Genomic DNA, 22,444 nt, shown 5'->3' with positions numbered 1-22,444 from the left:
AGAACACAATAAAATATAAATGTTAAAGAGATCTCTGTTGAAATACCAATGTCTAGACCAGTGATGGCGAACCTTTTTTCCCTCGGTTGCCAAAAGCACGTGCGCACACACCTATAATTCAATTCCTGGGACGGTGAAAATGGCCTCCCCTGCCCACCCGGAGTTCCTCTGGAGGCCTGAAACAGCCCTTTCCCAAACTCTGGTGGGCCCGGTAGGCCCGTTTTTCACCCTCCCTAGGCTCCATCCCCCTGGAAACGCTCCAGAAGCCATTCTCATAGTAACCCACTACTTCTTGGAAGGATGAAAGGCCGAGTCAACTTTGAGCCAGTGGTGAGATTTGAACTGCTGAACTACAGCTAGCAGTTAGCTAAACTTGTCACACTGAATATTGCCAGCCCCAGAGACATTTAGTAATTAAAGAGTTAACTGTGTATGCTTTATTAAGTTCCTCCTATTATGATATAATATCCTGCCACATCTAACACTACTTCCTTCTTCTTCATCCTAAAACTCCTTTTTTCTTCTTTCTATCTACCATCATGTAATATGTATTTGTTATGTTGTCCACCGAGACATGTTTTATTTTCTACTTTTATAATAAAAGAAATCTTGTTTTTTTGAACAAATGACTAAAAGCTTCTATCCATCGCCTCCGCGGTAATTAAGGTTCTAACAGACTTTAATCATTTCCACTACCGCAACAAAACTAGCCTGCAGTGTTGCACTCTAACCACTGTGCCACCCCAAAAGATATATCCTTTGTATATCTTTTGTAATTATCATTACAAAACACATAATAATGTTAAAAGTTTACATTTTGAGGAGGTGAAAGCATATTTCTAGCTGTCCAGGACAATATGCAACCTGCAGGCCATGGGTTGGATATGCCTCAACTAGAGCCAAGGACACAAAGTTGGCTTTGTAGCTAAGGGAGCTCAAGATTTCCTCAAGATACGAGATGGGAGAATTTAGAGAAATAAAAGAAGCAGTGATAGAAAGCGCTCAGGCGGTAATAGTTTTGGGTTGGGAGGATGCGACAAAATGGACAATGCAAAATTGGTACCGGTACATAGTGGATCATATTCAATTTGATATTATGCACAAGAGGATTAATTTGGTCAATGAAACTGATTTGCAGGAATTGATGGGGCGATGGGACAAGGTAAGAGGATATATGGTTAATAGAATTGGAGACCAAGCTACAATGAATAAATTGGAATCACTTTATAATATGTAAATAGATATATTGCTCGAATTAAAATGGTATATATAAAATATGCCCCAATTTTGGTGGAGGGATATGAATGTTTTCTGGTGGCGGGCACTAATCACTGAGCACTTGTTGAACGTTGTGTGTGTGTTTTATATTTTAAAATCAATAAAAAAATATTATTAAAAGAAAAAGATTTCCTCAAGATTTCTAATCTGGTGCCTTTAACCACTGTACCAGACTGCTTATTGTGACTGCTTATGCAGTCATCAAAATACATGTTGTCCAAAAACATACACAGAATAAAAACTTACTGGAATACCCATACAAAGCCAACATGCCTTTTCCACCCACTAGCTCTTTTCAAGCCATCCTACCTGAAAAGAGATTCTCTTGACAACCAGATTTCATTCTGTTTCACTGTTTTCCAAGAGAACAGAAGCAGCAGCAAAGCCGAGAAGGACATTGCGGTGATTCCCCATCTATTTAGCCACAGGCAAAGCTTGTTTAAGCCATGGACCAAGAGGATGCAGTAGCCCATACTGGAGGGGAAGAAAAGGGATAGGGAAGATGTTACACTTTCATTTACAGACAGTACAACAACCGGTGTGCCTTCTTAATAATCCTTTCCAATGATAAACCAGTTTATTTTAAATAGAGGATAAATGACAACATCCTACCTGATCTCAAAAAGCTAATTAGGTCAGATCTGATTCGTACAGGATGGGAGACCAATAGTGTTGAAGACTAGACAAGAAGTCAAAGAAAGGTCCTAGGAAAGGCAGCGACACCACTTCTATATTGTTGTTCAGAAAACTACGTGAGTACAATGGTACCTCTACTTACAAACTTAATTCGTTCCGTGACAAGGTTCTTCAGTAGAAAAGTTTGTAAGAAGAAACAATTTTTCCCATAGGAATCAATGTAAAACCAAATAATGCGTGCAATTGGGGAAACCACAGGGAGAGTGGAGGCTCTGTTTCCTCCCAGTAGATTCCTAGAGAGGCCCCACGGAGGCTTCTCCTCGCCTTTTCTGGCCCTGTTTCCTCCCAGTAGATTCCTAGAGAGGCCCCACGGAGGCTTCTCCCCACCTTTTCTGGCCCTGCTTCCTCCCAGGAGATTCCTAGAGAGGCCCCACAGAGGCTTCTCCCCTCCTTTCCTGGCCCTGTTTCCTCCCAGGAGATTCCTCGAGAGACCCAACGAAGGCTTCTTCTTGCCTTTTCCAGTTATAGTTTTGGTTTATAAGTGGGAAATGGTTCTTGAGAAGAGGCAAGAAAAAATCTTGAACACCCAGTTCTTATCTAGAAAAGTTCATAAGTAGAGATGTTCTTAGGTAGAGGTACCACTGTATATGCACAGAGCCTTGAGGCACAGAAATCAGAATTACAGAATAAAAAAATTGGGAAGACCAATCCAGACCTTGGAGGTCTTCTCATCCAACCCACTGCTCAAGCAGGAGACCCTGTACCAGTGATGGGTTTACGTGCCAAAATGTTGTGTGTATGTATGTGCTAGCCTGTGGGCACATGACCACACCCATCCCCTCCGCTCCCCATGCATCGACATCTCCCCAATGCCACCCCTGCGCATGCGCACTATTAAAAATCTCCAGTGATGGAGCATCCACAACTTTTGGATGGCAAATCCTTCCATCCAAAGTAATTTTCTTCCTAATGGTTTAGATATAGCTTTAATTTAAAATGTTTAATTTTTAATGTCACAGCCTTAACTTAGTCTGGAAGTTTCATTTCTTTCAAGTATATTGCTTTGGTTTTATTAAGAAAAATGTATATGGCAATCAAAATAAATAAACTCATAATTATCTAAAATAATCTCATCAACCTAACTAATGAGATTGCATTTTCATGCTACTCACAGGATCCTTTTTTTAAAAAACTGGCAGTTGCAAATTAACACATTTATAGAACATTAATTTGTTCTTTCAAAATTAAAAAAATCAACAAAGATTATTAAACTGGGAAGAGCATTATGTCTTCAAAAATATTAAAATATCAACTTTATACCGACAGACAAAATATAATTTGTTTTTCCTCCCCGTTGAGGATCAGTTTGTTAGTTAGTAAAGCCATAAAGTACCATAAGACAGCATGCTTTTATTCCCTAAATTTCCTTGGCTTTTTATATAAGTAAATTAATCAGATATCAACCAAACCATAAATGGGTACTTTGTTGTCTTGTTCTTCAGATCTTGGCTTTCTATGAAATCAAAAAGACTTCTAAAAATTCTTTTTAAAAAGCAAAAATATTGTATGCACAAAGTTGGAAAGGTACAGCAATACCTATAGAAGAAGATTACTTGGTGAAGATGATGGAACATGCTCAGATGCCCAAGCTGACTTATTACATTAGAGAAAATATATTTTATGTGAAAGACAAAAAATGAACTTATCAATAGAAGAGAATATATGTAGCTCCAGGTTGAACTGTGGAGTCCTTGATGCTCTCTGAATTTGGGGTAGGGTTTTTTTTGCATACCGTATTTTTCGGAGTATAAGACACATTTTCCTCCTTAAAAGATGCTGAAAATTCAGGTGCGTCTTATACTCTGAATATACATAGGTTTCCCTCCCCCAAAAAAGCTTTTTTCCCTAGCCTAACTGATCTTCCCAGCTCTTACCTTGCAGGTTCTTTCATTGTTACATTTGTGAATAATGTTTTCCAAGCCCTGAGTCTTCGCAGGGCTTTTTTCATTGTTCTAACTTGCTCTGGACAAGTTTCTTTCCAGCCCTAACCAGGTGTTAACAATGTTCCCAGCTCTTACCGGCTTGCAAGTTCTTTCACTGTTACTCTTTGCAAAGAATGTTTTCCAAGCCTTAAGTCTTTGCAGGTTTTTTTTCATTGCTCTAACTCAGAGGTCCCCAACCTTTTTTGCACCAGGGACCGGCTTTCAGCTAGACCAGTTTTCCATGGCCCGGTGGGGGGGGGGGAGCTAGCTGTCAGCGCCGCCGTAAAAGGGGCGATCAAGAGAGGAATGGGTGAATGAATGGACGGAGGGTGGGAAGGAAGGAAGGAAAGAGGGAAGGGACAGGAACAAAAGAAGGGTGCAAAGGAAGCAAGGAAAGGTGTGAAAGGGGAGAGTAAGAGAGGAAGGAGTGAAAGAAGGGAATGAGGGAGGAAGGAAGGGAGGAAGGAAAAGGAAAGCAAGAAATGGAGGGAGGAAAGGAAGGAAGGAAAGAAAGAAAGAAAGAAAGAAAGAAAGGGGGAAGGGACAGGAACAGAGGAAGGAAGCAAGGAAACTTATGAAAGGGGAGAGTAAGGGAAGAAGGTAGGAAGGAGAAAGAAAAGAAGAAATAGAGGAAGGGAAGGTAAAAGAGAGAAAGAAAAAGAGCAAGAAAGAAAGCAAGAAAGAGAAAGAAAGAAAGGCAACTTCAAAGAAAGGCTCACTGAGCATCTCTCACTCTCTCTCTCTTTCTATCCCTCTTTCTTTCTTTCTCTTCCTTTCTCTCTCTCCTCTTCCTTTATCTCCTCTCTCTCTCCCTCTCTCTTTCTCTCCCCCTCTCTCCCCCTTTCCCTCTCTCCCTCTCTTGCTATCTCTCCCCCCTCTCCCTCTCTCTTTCTCCCTCTCCCTCTCTTTCTCTCTCTCCCCCCTCTCTCTTTCTCTCTCTCTCCCCCTCTTTCTCTCTCTTCTTCTCACTTTCTCTCTCTTGTTTTCTTTCTGTCTCTTTTGCTTTCTTTCTCTCTCTCTCACTCTTTCTTGTTTTCTTTCTCACGCTCTTTCTCTCTCTTGTTCTCTCTCTTGCTATCTCTTTCTCTCCCCCCCCTTTCTCACTCTCTCTTTCTCACTTTCTCTCTATCTTGCTGTCTGTTGCTCTCACTCACTCTCGTTCTCTCTCTGTTCTTCTCAGCGATGACGCGCGCACGCCCTGCCCGCCTCACCTTTGCGAGAGCACTTTCGCCCCGGGCTCTCAGCAAGGGGGTTTGCAGGAGAGGCGGGGCCGGCGAAGGTGATATTGAATGTCGGGGGAGAACGGGCGTTTGCACGCGTTCCCTATCCCCCTGCTAGCCCACTCGGAATATTCAAAATAAGAAAAGCCTTCGCCGGCAAAGGTTTTTCTTATTTTGAATATTCCGAGTGGGCTAGCAGGGAGATAGGAAGCGCGTGCAACCACCCGTTCTCCCCCGACATTCAATATCACCTTCGCCGGCCTCCGCTGAGGAAAGCATTTGCCGGCATTTCCTCTCGTTGTCAAGGAGGCGCAGCGGCGGGCGGAGAGAGGGAAGGCGGGGGGGGGGCAGCGGCGTCCCTCCTGGCCTTGGCGGGCCGCCCAACCCTCCCCACCTCCTGCAAACGCGGCGGGCGGCGGGGGGAGAGCGAGGAGCCGGTTCCGGCGGGCGCGGGGCTTGGCTGGCTGGCGGTGGGAGCGCCGCTGGTGATGCGGAAAGGCCGAGGGGGCCCTGGCGCCGCGGACCGGCTGAAAAGCTCCAACGGCCCGGTCCCGGTCCGCGGACCGGCGGTTGGGGACCTCTGCTCTAACTAGCTCCAAATGTTTCTTTCCAGCCCTAATCAGATGCTAACGATGTTCCCAGCTCTTACATTGTTACTCTCTCTGAATAAGGTTTTTTTAAAGCCCTTAACCAGGGAATAAAATAATGTGCTGAAGCTGAGCAGACTAAGGATGCTAGCCAGACGAATATCTGGTAAGCAGACTTCTCTGTTTTCCTCCCCAAAAACTGTTCTGTCGAGCTCTCTGGCAGAATCCTCCCGAAAATTCACAGATACAAATTTCAGACACACACACGTTTGAAAATTCAAAACAATGTTCTTTATACCGAAAATGCAAATAAACTAAGCACTCTTTTTGTATAGCAAAGAGCACTTGTAATTTGCACAAGTCCCTTATCAGTTCTGAGATACTTAGCTTGCAGCTGTGAGGCAATTCACAATCCTTCTTCTTTCACAAAGTGAAACACACTTTGCTCTGGTTTAGTTTCAAAGCAGGGAAAAATCAGTACACAAAGGTCAAAGTCAGCAAGGCAGGCACGAAACACAACGATCAGATAACCCTCCACAATGGCCAAACCCGCAGGCTGCTCTTTATAGCAGCCTCACTAATTACCACAGCCCCACCCAACCACAAGTGGCCTCATTTTCTTTGATAATAATCTCTCAGTTGTTGCCTATGCATCGCTCTCCGCATGCGTGGCTGTATCATTAACTCTTGTTCCGAATCCAAGGAGGATCTAGATAATTGATCTCCTTCTGAGCTGTCTGCCATACTCTCCTCCTCCCTGTCACTCCTGTCCTCTTGGTCAGAGGAGCCTGCATCATCAGATTCCACCAGGAGCAAAACAGCCCTGCGGCATGTGGATGTCTCCCCAACTTTCACAGTCCTTGGGGCAGGAGCTAGGCCAGAGCTAACCACTACAAAACTAAGGTGCGTCTTATACTCTGAAAAAATACGGTACATTTCATTAACTTTAGACCCTGTTACTCAGTCTGAAGATGTAACCTACTCAGGTAACAAAATATCTGCAAGAAAATGATCAAGCTAAGAGAACAACCAAAGACTCATCAAAAATGAATTTACTGATGTGTACTGATTAGGTAGGATAGATTAGGGAAGAAACTGAAGAGAACAAACACAGACACATAGGAGAAAGAGATAAATTTATGGTTGTACTTAAAAGTGCTGTAAAGAAGATCAGAAGCATTTCTTTCTATCTTTCCTTTCTTTTCTTTTCTTTTCTTTTCCATTTCCCCTATCTTGCAATTTTAGCTTTCTCTTTGATTTTTTCCCCCCTTTCTTATTTTATATTGGTTTGTGTTAGTTTTTATCTTCCCTGTTAAAACTGTTAATACCACTATAGAATATAAAAGCTCTGATTTCTCTGCAGAGAGCTTGATTTGAGCAATACACAATGCAAAAAGAAAAAGGAAAGAAAAGCTAAGAAGGATCTACAAGAAAAAGTATTTGCAATTTACGCTGATTTGTCTGTTTGGAGTATAGAATGAGGAAGCATTTAGCCCTAATGGCAAATTTTTCTTTTTTTCTTTATTTTTCTTTTAATGTGAGCAAATCCATTCTGCTTTACTGCTATCTCCTGAAGGGTTCTGTTCTCCGTGCAATTACATTTGAATACTCTTGTATATAACACTGCGTAGCTGACAATCAAACAGAAATGAACTCAGCAGGGCTTTTTACAATCACGGTCGCTCCATCAGACCACATTGGATTATGCCACATTATACTACTGTCTACGGAGGGACATTTGGTGCCGAGAAATTTCCCCAACCGTATTACTGCATGTACTAGTTCCATGATGGCCAATCTGTGGGACGTAGAGCCATATCTGCCGCACACGAGCCATTGTCCTAACTCAGCTCCAGCGCGCATGCACGTACCGGCCAGCACTGCACACCAAGACAACTAGACACAATAATAGTTTTTTCCCAAATGCCGTCACTCTGCTAAACAAATAATTCCCTCAACACTTGCAAACTATTTACTAAGTCTGCACTACTATTACTACTAGTTTTTCCTCATCATTCGTATCACCCATTTCCTCCCACTTAGGACTGTATGCCTGTAACTTGTTGCTTGTATCCTTAAGATTTATATTAATATTGATCGTTTCTTCATTGCTTATTTGACCTCTAAGACAATCATTAAGTGTTGTACCATATGATTCTTGATAAATTTTCTTTTATGTGCACTGAGAGCATAGGCACCTGTTGTGGTTAGCTCTGGCCCAGCTCCTGCCCCAAGGACTGTGGATGTGGGGGAGACATCCACATGCTGCAGGCCTGTTTTGCTCCCGGTGGAATTTGTTGATGAAGGCTCCTCTGACCAAGAAGACATGAGTGACAGGGAGGAGGAGAGTGTGGCAGACAGCTCAGAAGGAGATCAGTTATCTAGCTCCTCCTTGGATTCGGAACAAGAGTTAATGATACAGCCACGCATGCGGAGAACGATGCATAGGCAACAATAACTGAGAGATTATTATCAAACAAAATGAGGCCACCTGTGGTTGGGTGGGGCTGTGGTAATTAGTGAGGCTGCTATAAATAGCAGCCTGTGGGTTTGGCCATTGTGGAGGATTATCTGATCGTAGTGTTTCATGACTGCCTTGCTGACTTCGACCTTTGTGTGCTGATTTTCCCCCGCTTTGAAACTAAACCAGAGCAAAGTGTGTTTCACTTTGTGAAAGAAGAAGGACTGTGAATTGCCTCACAGCTGCAAGCTAAGTATCACAGAACTGATAAGGGACTTCTACAAATTACCAGTTTGTTTGGAGACGAGTGCTCTTTGCTATACAAAAAGTGTGCTTCGTTTATTTGCATTTTCGGTATAAAGAACATTGTATTGAATTTTCAAACGTGTGTGTATCTGAAATTGTATCTGTGCATTTTTGGGAGGATTCTAGCAGAGAGCTCGACAGAACAGGCACCAAAGACAAATTACTTGTGTGTTCAATCACACTTGGCCAATAAAGAATTCTGTTCTGTTCTGTTCTGTTCTGTTCTCAGTGTCCAGGGATGACTCTGGACCTGGAGAGGGAGAAGAATGGGCCTATCGGGCCCAAAGGAAGTTGGGAAGGGGGGGGGTCAGGCACGCATGCACATGGGGTGGAGCACAGGGGAGCACTGAATTATAGGTGTAGGTGTGCAATAGCACGCACACACGTGCTTTCAGCCCCTGAGGAAATAAAGGTTTGCCATCACTGTACTAGTTCAACAGCTTGTAACTTTCTTTGAGCTCATGCGCTGAAAATTTTAATCTTTCTATTCTCCCTGTGGCTGAAAAGAAGAATTGACTATGCCTTAAATCAGTGTTTTTCAACCAGTGTGCCGCGAGACATGGTCAGGTGTGTCGCGAAGCTCAGAGAAAGCAAACAAGAGAGAGAGAAAGAAAGAGAGAAAGAGAACAAGAGAGAAAGAAAGCAAGAGAGAGAGAGCAAGAGAGAGAAAGAAAGAGAGGGAGGTAAGGTGGGAGAGAGAAAGAGAGCAAAAAAGAGGAAAGAAGGAAGAGAGAAAAAAAGAGGAAGTGAGAGAAAGAGGGAGAGAGAAATAGAGCGAAAGGGAGGAAGAGAGAGAATTTTTTTGTCCAATATTTTTTTAGCCGCCGCCCCCCCCTCAATGTGCCCCATGGTTTTGTAAATGTAAAAAGTGTGCCGCGGCTCAAAAAAGGTTGAAAATCACTGCCTTAAATAATGTATGGTGGAAAAGACCCGGCTCTAATCACCAAGTCTTTGGTACTTAACAAGATTTTAAAAGAACTGCCAGAGGGACGTGCTTAGTGGATGCCACATCTAAATGGATAAATATTCACCACCTTGACTGGCGAAGCCATTGTCAATTACTCTCAGGAACTGCTTGCCAGAGGGCTTCATTATCAGGACCTATTGGTTTCCAGACAGGTTTATTCTATTATCCTCAGTATAGGTTTATATTGTGCTTAATATGATTGTTTTGCTTTATTTTGTGTGATGTGTGAATCTATCCACTGTAACTTGTAACCATAGTTATAACTTATCATTTTATAGCTAAATTAGGTAACTATGATTTGTTCAACAAACAATGGTATAGCATGATGCACAGATACATTCAGACTCAATACTAGCATTGAACACAGTCTTTTTTCCTTACTGGTCAGTGATGGGATCAGTGTTGGGCTCCTGCTGGTATGGCTAATTGCACGCAGCTCCGCGGCTCTGGCATATGAGTGCAAGATCAAGTGCAATTTTGCTTCCTGCACCTGTGCAGGTAGCAAAATCTCGCACCGGGACGCATGTGCATGCACGTTTTGCCGAGTTGTTTTTGCTTCCCCACATGCGTCCCAGTGCAAGATTTTGCTACCTGGTGCAGAAAGCAAAATCTAGGTCCTATTCTTTTTAATACCTTTGTGAGTAACATAGGGGAAGGTTTGGTAGGGATGGTTTGCCTATTTGCCGATGACTCTAAAGTGTGCAATAGGGTTGAGTCTGTAATATGGCAAATGGTTTAGCTTTACTAGATAAGTGGTCAAAGCAATGGAAACTGCAGTTTAATGTTTCCAAATGTAAAATAATGCACTTGGGCAAAAGGAATCCTCAATCTGAGCATCGTATTGGCAGTTCTGTGTTAGCAAGTAGAATGCTTGGCTGTATAGCTAGAGGTATAACAAGCAGAAAGAGGGAGATTGTGATCCCACTGTATAGAGTGCTGGAGAGACCACATTTGGAATACTGTGTTCAGTTCTGGAGACCTCACCTACAAAAATATACTGATAAAATTGAACGGGTCCAAAGAAAGGCTACAAGAATGGTGGAAGGTCTTAAGCATAAAACTTATCAGGAAAGACTTAATGAACTCAATCTGTATAGTCTGGAGGACAGAAGGGAAAGGGGGGACATGATCGAAACATTTAAATATGTTAAAGGGTTAAATAAGGTTCAGGAGAGAAGTGTTTTCAATAGGAAAGTGAACACAGGAACAAGGGGGCACAATCTGAGGTTAGTTGGGGGAAAGGTTAGAAGCAACGTGAGAAAATATTATTTTAACGAAAGAGTAGTAGATGCTTGGAACAAACTTCCAGCAGATGTGGTCGGTAAATCCACAGTAACTGAATTTAAACATGCCTGGATAAACATATATCCATCCTAAGATAAAATACAAGAAATAGTATAAGGGCAGTCTAGATGGACCATGAGGTCTTTTTCTGCCGTCAATCTTCTATGTTTCTATGCTTTAGATCCCACACTCGTGGGCCAGAGCTGCAGAGCCGCAGAGCTGCGCACAATTAGCCGTATTGGCAGGAGCCCACCACTGGATGGGATGTGTAAATGCCGGCGCTAACTTGAGAAGTATCCCTTGGAAGCAAAGGCATTCCTTCCTTTCTAAGCAGCTGAACTGCCCTCTTATGGAACTACAGACCCAGCTTGCCTTGGGGCTGGAAAGCCACCTTAGAAAAGAAGCACTCCGTGGCAGTAGTCTGTATTGAGCAGTTAATCCTGGAGGAAAGTATCTAATTTTGACAGTGACTGACAGGCTGAGGCCGTGTCTCCAGGTGGCTTAAAAAACAAGTGACTCTGGGGGAGAGAATATGAGAGTTTTATATAATTACAAGTGACATGGAAGATTGGGAGAACGATATTTCTTTCTGCCAATTACCGATACACAATACTTGAATTCAGGATCATCTAATTAAGGTGACTGGCAGTAGGTTCAGGAATTACAATGAGAAACAGCTTTTTCAGGGCCCATAAAAATAGATTATGGAAATTCATTGCCCCAAAGCAGTTGCACAGAAAATGAAAATATAGGAGAAGTAGTTCCAAATCTTCAACCTCTTGAATCTCCCATGTAAAAGGATCAGCCAACAGATCCTTTGTAAACAAGCTGGTGAAATTATATTGATCAAAGCAAGACTAGATCACCGCTAGTACATTTACACCGTGTAAACCATCTGGAGCTGTTTTGAGCTGAGCAATGTACTAAATAAACTAAATATAAACTAAATAACCAGTCTTATAACACTTTATTATAGGTAGTCCTTGACTTACAACAGTTTATTTAGTGACTGTTCAAAGCTACAACAGCTCTAAAAAAAGGTGACTTATGACCATTTTTCACAGTTACAACCGTTGCAGAATCCCCATGATCATGTGATCACAATTCAGATGCTTGGAAACTGTTTTATTCTTATGACCATTGCAGTGTCCTAAGATCATGTGATCTGCTTTTGCAACCTTCTGACAAGCAAAGACAATTGGGAAGCCAAATTCACTTAGCAACCAGGTTACTAATTTAACAACTGCAATGATTCTCTTAACAACTGTGGCAAGAAAAGTCGTAAAATGGGGCCAATCTCACTTAACAAATGTGTCACTTAGCAAATATAAATTTTGGACTCAATTATGGTCCTAAGTCGAAAATTACCTGTACTGATTTTATTTATTTATTTATTATTTATTTATTTATTATTTAGATTTGTATGCCGCCCCCCTCCGCAGACTCCCACTATGACCCACTAATGATTACATAACTCACTAAAACTACTTTAATCAGCCATTTGGAAATCTATGATGAGGCAAAATGAATTTTATGTACAAAAGGAGCTACTGGAAGTATCTAGACAAACCTAGGCAGCTGTAAACTCATTAATTTCAATAGGAAAAAATGTATGTAGTCAGTTTGCTAGCTTTTACTTCAATGGAAGGTCACCTTCAGGAAACATGAGATATCGGGACTTTCTCTCCTGCCCATCTGTCAGTGAGAAAATTGTCCAAAAGATGTGTTTCTGCATGCCACTATATCTCAGTTTTTAAACTCTCTCCAGGATTATATGCATGTTTTTATTTTATGGTTATGTTGCTGTTTTTACTATCATCCAAAGGTATACAGTGTTCCCTCGCTTTTCGCGGAGGATATGTTCCGAGACCGCCCGCGAAAGTTGAATTTCCGTGAAATAGACATGCAGAAGTAAATACACTATTTTTGGCTATGAACAGTATCACAAGCCTTCCCTTAACACTTTAAACCCCTAAATTGCAATTTCCCATTCCCTTAGCAACCATTCAGATTATTACTCACCATGTTTATTTATTAAAGTTTATTTAAAAAAATATTTATTAAAGGCAGACGAAAGTTTGGCGATGACATATGATGTCATCTGGTGGGAAAACCCGTGGTATAGGGAAAAAACCCGCAAAGTGTTTTTTAATTAATATTTTTGAAAAACCGTGGTATAGACTTTCCACGAAGTTCGAACCCGCGAAAATCGAGGGAGCACTGTACACAGAATTATATTTTATTGTGGTTTTTTATTGTAACCAGAATCACATTTGTGAGATTGATGGCTATACAAATTTGATAAACAAGTAGGTAAATAAATAAACAAAGGGAGTCCTCTTTGGAAAGAGGGAAGGGATGATCATTTCAGTTCTACTATCTCAGTAGGTTGATCTGGTCATGGAACGAATTAAGCTCATAAGTAGAGGTACCACTGTGCGCAGAAGGACATTACAAGCCAAAACACAGCTGAGAAGCCACCCAAACCAGGAAAAAAGCACTAAAAATTACCAAAAAAAGATGGCGGCGTGCCCGGACAGGGAAAGACGGCACCAGAGCAGTCACACTTAAATTGCGTCATCACCAGGCTGCTACCGGAGCGCCTGCACCAAACCACATCGGTTGGAACCCATCCCTGCTATGTGGCTACTTTCCTGCAATCTGTCGTAATGAATCATTTGCATAACCATGAACCTCTCCTACTTTGCAATAAAGCCTTGAAAATGTCCAAAGATACTTCACCAGAAGAGCCCTTCACTCCTCCACTCGAAATAGAATACCCTACGAGACTAGACTTTCAATCCTGGGCCTAGAAAGTTTAGAACTAAGACGCCTTAAACAAGATCTAAGTATTGCCCACAAGATCATATGCTGCAACGTCCTGCCTGTCGGTGACTACTTCAGCTTCAACCACAACAACACAAGAGCACACAACACATTTAAACTTAATATTAACCGCTCCAAACTTGACTGTAAAAAATATGACTTCAGTAACCGAGTTGTCGAAGCGTAGAACTCATTACCGGACTCCATAGTGTCATCCCCAAACCCCCAACACTTTACCCTTAGATTATCTACAGTTGACCTATCCAGATTCCTAAGAGGTCAGTAAGGGGGCAAGTACAAGTGCACTAGAGTGCCTTTCGTCCCCTGTCCTATTGCTCTCCTATATCTCCTATACCTTTCTTCTATTCCCATATCTCTTCTTCTATTCTTTCATTGATATGTTCTATTACTATACCTTCTTTTCTATTATTTCTTAGATATGTTTTACTATGAGTATCTCCTCTATAACCTTCATCATGTATTTTACTATTTGTATATAGATATATACCCACTAAAACCCTCATTGTGTATTGGACTAAATAGATAGATAGATAGATAGATAGATAGATAGATAGATAGATAGATAGATAGATAGATAGATAGATAGATGAATAATAAATAAATAAATAAATAAATAAATAAATAAATAAATAAATAAATAAATAAATAAAAGCTATTAGCAAACTGTGCTAAGGGAAGATTCTGCTGTGAGGAGGTTACTGAGCACAGAAGTAACCAAGTGGCTAAAGGAAGCTGTGTCAGCATGATGCCTAATAAACATAGGGATTTTGTTCCATCTATATGATTACCAATTGCTATGCCTAAGCAATAGAAATTCTTCAAAATTGACATGTTAAATAAAATAGCATGGAATGAAACCTGGCATAGAGAGCATGAAATGATGTTCATGAACGGAAAACAAAAAAAGGGAAATAACACTAAAAACAAGAGAATAATAATATCTTCTCTAAAATAAATATTGGGCTGTGTAGTAGAGGGAAAAGAGAAGGAGAAGGAGAGAGAGAGATCTTTACTATTGGCAATTTATTTTACTATTTATTTTCTTAGTAGAGCTTTTCTCTCAATAGCAGTCTGCTTTCCTTCAGATCGTGCAGAACGCAGCCGCAAGAGCCGTCGTGGGGCTTCCAAGATTCGCCCACGTTTCTTCAACACTCCGTGGCTTGCATTGGCCGATCAGTTTCCAGTCACAATTCAAAGTGTTGGTCATGACTTTTAAAGCCCTACATGGCATTGGACCAGATTACCTCCGGAACCACCTGCTACCATACGAATCCCAGCGACCGATAAGGTCCCACAGAGTTGGCCTTCTCCGGGTCCCGTCGACTAAACAATGTCGTTTGGCGGGCCCCAGGGGAAGAGCCGTCTCTGTGGCGGCCCCGGCCCTCTGCAACCAACTCCCCCCAGAGATCAGAACTGCCCCCACCCTTTCTGTTGTTCGTAAACTACTCAGGGGAGTAAACTACTAGGGGGAGTTCAGTTAGCCCTTCCCCCTAGGCCATTACAAGTTATGCATGGTATGTTTGTGTGTATGTTTGGTTTTATAATAGGGGTTTTTAGTTGTTTTTATTATTGGATTGTACATGTTGTTTTTATTATTGTTGTTAGCCGCCCCGAGTCTACGGAGAGGGGCGGCATACAAATCCAATAAATTACTATTATTATTATTATTATTATTATTATTATTATTATTATTATTATTATTATTATTATTTTCCAGATTAACCAAGGGTTGATCCATTGTTTGGAATAGGAACTGATCAATCAGCTTCATTGGCTGAGAAAATGTGATTAGCCCAAAATAAGGGCTAATCATAACTGGATTTCATACCTAAAGTGAGATTAGAATTTAAGAATCCCCTGGCCTCTAGCCAGGTGCATAACACCATACAGTGACTTCTAAGCCAATTTCATGAAATGTTTTGAGGAATAGCAGATAATATGCATGAATTTTGCTGATGCTTTGAAACTTGCAATGGTGAACAATAATTATCATCCCCTATTGTGAAAGTTCATCCCTTGTGTATCATCTGTGGGGAAATATTTTATCTACCTTGAGAAAGCTGGGGCCTAAATGGATTACCATATCATTACCCTCATGGTTTCAAAAACAGATATTTAGTTCTTTACAAAAATGCTTAGGATTGTAAACCTGGGCAGTAGCATAAAACAGTCTCATGTGTATCCCTGCATAGTTGCTAAAATCCTAGTTATGTAGCAGTGATTGCTCAAATATTGGTGGATACTGGTGGATTTGCACAGACAGAAATAACTCTATTGTTCTAACATACAGAACCTCGGTTCTGTTCTGCCGGGCTCTATGGTAGGAGTCTTTTGAAAATTCAAGGGTACAAATTTCAGACACACACACACACTTGAAAGTTCGAAACAATGTTCTTTATCACAAAAATTCAAAAGAAACAAAGCACCCTTTTTGTATTGCAAAGAGCACTCGTCCCAAAACAACCTGGTAGTCTGTACAATCCCCTTAATCAGTTCTTAAGTACTTAGCTAGCAGCTGTGAAGGAACGTCACAGCCCTCCTTCTTCCACGAAGTGAGACCCCCACACTTTGCTCTGCTTTGGTTTCAAAGTCATGAAAAATCAACAAACAAAGTCTGGAAACAGCAAGGCATGGTCCTGAAGAAACAACGATCAGATAATCTTCCACAACAGGCAAGCCAGCACGCTGCTATTTATATCAGCAGCTCTAATTACTAGAGCCCCACCCCAACACAGGTGGCCTCTCTTATCTCTTGTAATATGTCTTCAATTGGTCTCTTTGATGCATAATTCTGCGCATGTGTGGGTCTAACACTTCCTCATCTGAATCGACCGAAGATAATGGAGATTGCCTTCCTGGGCTGTGTGCCAAGCCCCCCTCTTCCAAGTCATCCCCACCTTCTTCGTCCGAGGAAACTGCACTACCTGACTCTGTCGGCAATAAAACAGGCCTATGACATGTTGATGTTTCCCCTGCATCCACCTCCGCATTCCTTGGGGCAGGAGCTGGGCCAGAGCCAACCACAACAGGTTCTGTCTTTTAAAAAAAAAAAGGGAAGTCCTTGACTTATGACCAGTTGCTTAGCCGCCTCACCCGCATTCACACATTTATCTGACACACATATTTGTCACATCCCAGAGTCACCTAAACTACATTTTAAAATGTTTTTGCAGAAAACAAACATTTACATCTAGTTTTTGGCATAAATAGCCCATAGTGAACACCTATTTGCTCTTTGATTAACAATCACAACAGTTATCAGGCCGACTTTGGCCTGTCACACTAAAATAGTATTATGAGAAATGGGAGGGGTAGTTGCATGAGAGGGAAAGTTACTAGCCACAACAAATTCCTTTCTTAGAGTCCAATGTCATCTTTTGTTCTGCACCAGCGGATGTAAGGGGGAGGTCAGTGAAATCCTGGACTGGTCCTTGTAATGAACTTGTGGGTGTGAGGATAAGAGGATGAACCTTAACCTGGTCAGGGTACTGGAAGGAAGTTAGTATCAAAATGGCAACGGCGTGACCAACATGGCTCTGATAATAAATCGAACCTTGGATGAGAGAATTGGACTGGAATCTGATTTATTTCTCACATGCTATTTGGGGCACTGGCAGCAGCCAGTTTTACGATTGCAGCACTCACTTAAGGACTGCCTCACAAAAAGGTCATAAAATACAGTTGGTCAAATAGGTGAGCTGATAAACGACCATTGGGACTTACAGCTGTAATGGGCAGTCTCCATTTTGGTTGCAATTTATTTTATTTATTTTTATTTATTTATTTATTTATTTAGTCCAATACATAACGCACATTGAAGAGAATAGATATGTAGTAATATAAATAAAGAAAAGAATAGAAGAAAAGATATAAAAGTATAGTTGAACATATTTGAAAAGGAGAAAAGATAAATGAGATAAGGAGAGACAATTGGACAGGGGACGGAAAGCACACTGGTGCACTTATGCACGCCCCTTACTGACCTCTAAGGAACCTGGAGAGGTCGATTGTGGATAGTCTAAAAATGTTTGAGGTTAGGGGTTGACACTACTGAGTCAGGTAATGAGTTCCACGCTTCGACAACTCGGTTGCTGGAGTCATATTTTTTACAATTCCAGGACTACTTGTACTTTTTCTTTTCAAAACTACTTCTGAATCTCAAATTACTGTATTCCTTGCTATAAACAATACCTATTTGCCAGATGTTGATAGCATGCTTTTAGAATTTCCCAGTTAAGTCTTTCTACTACAATGATCAAACTGCCAAAGCAGATAAGATTAAATCAGATCTTATTAACAGGCCCAACACAGATTTTATCACAACATGTGGCAGCATCCACTGAGAGAGTCAAAAGCAAGAACAGGTATTTCTTAGGCTGGAGATGGCAACTATGTTAAGTAGTCAACAATTGTTCACTTTCAAGCTCTCCAAATACGGAAGTGGGGGAAGAGGAAGAAGAGGAAGAGGTGGGAGCAGGAGGAGAAGAAGGGAAAGAGGAAGAAGAGGAAGAGGAGGAGGAAGAGGAGGAAGAGGAGGAGGAGGAGGAGGAATAATTCTCATTTTTCAAAGGTTACATTTTCTTGATAAGAGATTCAAAACACCATTGTTTGAAAAATATGACAGAATATTTAGCAGTATTCTATATTTTGAAGTCATATTTAGTTATCTCAATATTCCGATTTCTTTGACTAGAATATGTACCAGAAAGGCCTTCAGAATTAATTAATATTATAATATAGTACAGTGGAACCCCGACATACGAGCTGCTCCACTTGCGAGCAACTCGAGATAAGAGCTTGGGAGGGAGCGTCATTTCCGTTCGCCTCCCGAGCTCACATCCAGGATACGAGCCACGCCTCCCTGACACTTTCGGCAGCGAAGGAAGGAAGGCAAGGAAGCGCCCGGCTCCTCTCTGCTCGTAGTATCCCACTTGGTAAGCATTCGCTTGGCTTCTGCTTGGGGGTGGGGGGTCCTTGGCTTCTGCTTGGGGGTGGGGGGGGCCGTCCCCGCTTTAGGAGCAGCAAAGAAGCCACGCGCCGGTTTTGAAAGATCGGAGCCAGCATGGAAAGCTTCCCCAGGCTGGCTCCGATCTTTTAAAACACACGCGCGGCTTCTTTGCTGACTCCTAAAGCGGGGAAGTTCGCCAGGAGTCAGCAAAGAAGCCGCGCGTGTGTTTTAAAACATCGGAGCCGGCATGGGGAGGCTTTCAATCAACCCCCGAGTCCGGGTTGGGGGCTCGGGGGCTGATTGAAAGCCTCCCCATGCCGGCTCCGATGTTTTAAAACACACGCGCGGCTTCTTTGCTGACTCCTGGCGAACTTCCCCGCTTCAGCCGACGTCTTTTCCCCTCAGCCCTCGGGCTTGCACGCATTAATCGCTTTTACATTGTTTCCTATGGGAAACAATGTTTCGACATACGAGCTTTTCGATGTGCGAGCCTCCTTCCGGAACCAATTAATTTCGTAAGTCGGGGTTCCACTGTAGTCAGATATGAACACACCAAAACATATGGTATACCTAAACCTGTGAAAATCTTATACACAAACACACACGTGCATACACATACATACATATACAAAAAAGAAAACACACACGCACACACACACACACAATAAGACAACCTCTGATAATAAGCCCAATCGAGCTTTTGAGTGCATGGCAATAAGGCCAAGTGCTTATTTCAGGGTTCAAAAAGATATAAGACAGGGTCTTATTTTGGGGAAAACATGGTGTGTGTGTGTGTATGTGTGTGTGTGTGTGTGTATGTGTTTTCTTTTCTGACAAATACCCATACCCAGTAAGGATATGGCTAGCTGATGAGAGCTAAATAACTTGAAACAGATCTGTACCATTCTCCCTTATCAGCAAAAATATGCTCTGTCTCTCCATATATACATATGTACAAAGTTGAAAGGAGGAGATCCTGTGGCCTACAGGTTAGTCTCCCTTCATTTTCAATTCAGCAAAAATATGTTACACACGCACACACACACATATCACAAGAACTACCTTATTTTACAGATTAGATCTTGCATGTTTTCATCTGAGAATTAAATTACAGTATCTAAAGAACAATTTTTATAGTTGAAAATTCAGAATCAAAGATAAAGAGTTTCAAACTCCCAGCAGCCTGGTAAAAATTAAGGATGATAGACTTCAGATGATAGTTTTAAACAAAATAAAAATAGGCAATGACTACAATTTGAGATAGCATCTGACTTTTTTTGGCCAATTCCTACCTCAAATTGCAGCCATTGTTTGTTTTCATTTTACTCTCCTCTTTAAATAAACTATAGATCAGTGGTTTATTGCTTATCAGCAGGAGAGGCTGACAACCACAAGAGGTGTCTCTGAATTAGCCTTCTCTTCTAGTTAGCAGTCCAGTAATATATATATATTGTCCCTTCCTAGAAAAAGGTATTTTTCTTCCTTTAAACTAAATGTTCTCTTGTAACATCACCAGCTTTCTTGAGCCAATTGTTAAGGGAGTATGATGAATTGGTAAGAATTTTTGAAGCAAGCTGCCAGGTTGCTAGGATAGCTACACTTTTATCACTCAATAAAACTGTTACACAACATGAAACAAGAGAAACATAAGTCTTATTATACATTATGAAGCAGGACTGCAGGCGTTCATTAGTAGATCAAACAACCAAAGCTTAATAAGCTCTGGGCAAGAAAATATGAAAGAGTGTCAGTCCTGCCATCTTTAGGATTACATGTCTAGGATTTTATTAACTTGGCAGCTGGGTTTTTTTGGTGGTAGACAAAGAGTCCTACATCTATCAATTTTTCCTTAGTAGACTCTGTGTGTAAGTGGGTCTTTATGCACTCACACATTTTCTATATAAACAAACCCTGATAAAACCTATAATTGCTGTGAAGAATATCAAAAGCCACTTCTTTGTGTCTATTCTTTCTTTTCTATCTTTCTCTTTCTTTTTCAACTTTCTTTTTAAATTCTTTTTTACTTATTTTTCTTTTCTTTTCCAGATTCCTCTTTTTTTCTTTCTTATTTTAAATTGGTTGGTTTGGTTTTTATCTTCCCTTTTAAATACACGCACATTACATACACACTAAGCCAATAATTACAACTCAAGGCAACATCTTTGATTTTATACTGAACTCTTTTCAGAGAAGGCTGGTTTATAGAAAATAATTGTCCATCCAGAAAGGTTCATCTAGATCAGGTTTCTATTAACTGAAAACTCAGATGAGTCATTTGAGAATTAGTGTCCTGTTTCAGTAAAGTCCCAGAAAATATGGTCATCTCAAGCTCAACCTATAGATTATTTTAACACTTGGTGAGCCAAGGTTATTTTTTAAAAAGAAGATGCAATATATATGCATCTGGAGATTCTCAGTGATCCAAGTCATGGTTGTCCCAAAGCTGCTTTTTTTGATTAGAAGCCAAGCACCTCCAAAAAAAAACAACACAAGAAAGTCCAAACTGCTTATTGGGGTGGGGGAGCACATTTGGGATAAGAAGCAATACGCGAACAGCTTTCAGGGGGTCCAGGGGGAAAGCATTTTGAAATTCCCTGGTATTTCCCTTACATTTCCCTGTAATTTGCAATCTAGTTAAGGCGCGGTTGTAGATGACGTCATATCAAACGGCTAAGCCATGGAGAAATATCGTTAGCTGAGGAAGCAAGTTGTTGCCACAGTTATGCTCATTTTTGCTTGACTCTGCCAGGCAGCGCGATTTGTTTGTTTGTTTTTTTACATGATTTTTCCATGACTTTTAAACATTTTAATACAGTTTGGGGTTTTTCCCTAATTTATTCTGTTTTTTCCACGAATTCCCTGATAATTCCCTGATATTTCCTGAACCACCAATTTCCCTGATAATTCCCTGATTTCTTTGTTTTCCAGGTTTGCTGGACAACCTGAGCTTTATATGAAATCACCCCATAAATCTAAAGAGATTATTACAGCAACCTGCCTTAATTCTTCTGAATATTTTGATTTATATGGCTGCAGAGGATGGGGTTTTGTAGAACAACATATCTCAAATTGGCTAAGATTTTACTATTACCTGCTTATTTATTTGTTTGTTTGTTTTGTTTTGTTTTATTTAACATCTTGGAACATTTCAGAAGTGGTAGCTTGTGGAGAACCAACGTAATAAAGACCATGATTTCAAAACTCATGCTTGAATATTGTACCATAGAAGAGAATTAAACGTAGGAATATTACCTAGGCATATACAGGATGCGTTCTGCCACAACAAATCCCACCCTGAAGAAGAGGTTGCTAGCAGGTATGAAGGGGAAAATCAGGAACAACAGGCCAACTAGAATTTCTCTGTGTTCCAGGTTCTGCAACAGAATAATAATTAAAGATACACACGTGAAAAAGAAGGCCGAAATCAGGCAAGAGCAGAGATCCAGTTCCAAGATTACAATAGTCACACTTATTCATACGCAAATATCTGAACAATCACTAGATAGGAGCAAAGATTTTCGGAACCTAGGAGTGGCTCATTTTTTGCACCACAGATATGGCAGCCCGAATACAGGCAGTCCTTAACTTACGACCAGTACTGAGATTAGAATTTCCATTGCCGAGCAAAGCCAACAGTAATTGTTAAGTAACTGCCTCCCAATCTTATTTTTTTGGGAAAAGATTGTTACACAATGTTAGTAAATATTGTTGCGGTTAAATCTAGCCTCCCTTATTGTCTCTGCTCATCAGAAACCAGCTGAGAAGATTGCAAATGGCTATCACATTACCCCTGGACACCGCAACTTAATGTCCACATTTTCATCACCTGAATTTAACAGTACTTAACAAGCTTTTGTTTGGGATTGATAAAGCCTACTGTAATTGATTATTAGTTCAAGAATTTCTTACAATCAATCCACTTCTTGAA

General features: G+C 41.0%; 1 protein-coding gene across 2 annotated transcripts in view; it reads right to left on the bottom strand.

The window, feature by feature from the left end:
* Nucleotides 1–22,444, bottom strand: part of TMTC1 (transmembrane O-mannosyltransferase targeting cadherins 1) — a 201,224-nt gene that overhangs the window by 72,824 nt on the left and 105,956 nt on the right. The window contains exons 9-10 of one of the 2 annotated variants that reach the window (XM_070754857.1): nt 21,769–21,890; nt 1,588–1,752 (exon numbers count right to left, since the gene is read on the bottom strand). In XM_070754857.1, the coding sequence (XP_070610958.1) occupies nt 1,588–1,752; nt 21,769–21,890 (287 nt within the window). The remainder of the gene's footprint in view (nt 1–1,587; nt 1,753–21,768; nt 21,891–22,444) is intronic. The other variant, XM_070754858.1, reaches the window with a different exon arrangement.

The sequence above is a fragment of the Erythrolamprus reginae genome, chromosome 6 (assembly GCF_031021105.1).
Source record: "Erythrolamprus reginae isolate rEryReg1 chromosome 6, rEryReg1.hap1, whole genome shotgun sequence".
NCBI lineage: Eukaryota > Metazoa > Chordata > Lepidosauria > Squamata > Dipsadidae > Erythrolamprus > Erythrolamprus reginae.
The sequence above is the reverse complement of the archived record's forward strand: the minus strand, read 5'-3'. Positions and strand labels throughout refer to the sequence as shown.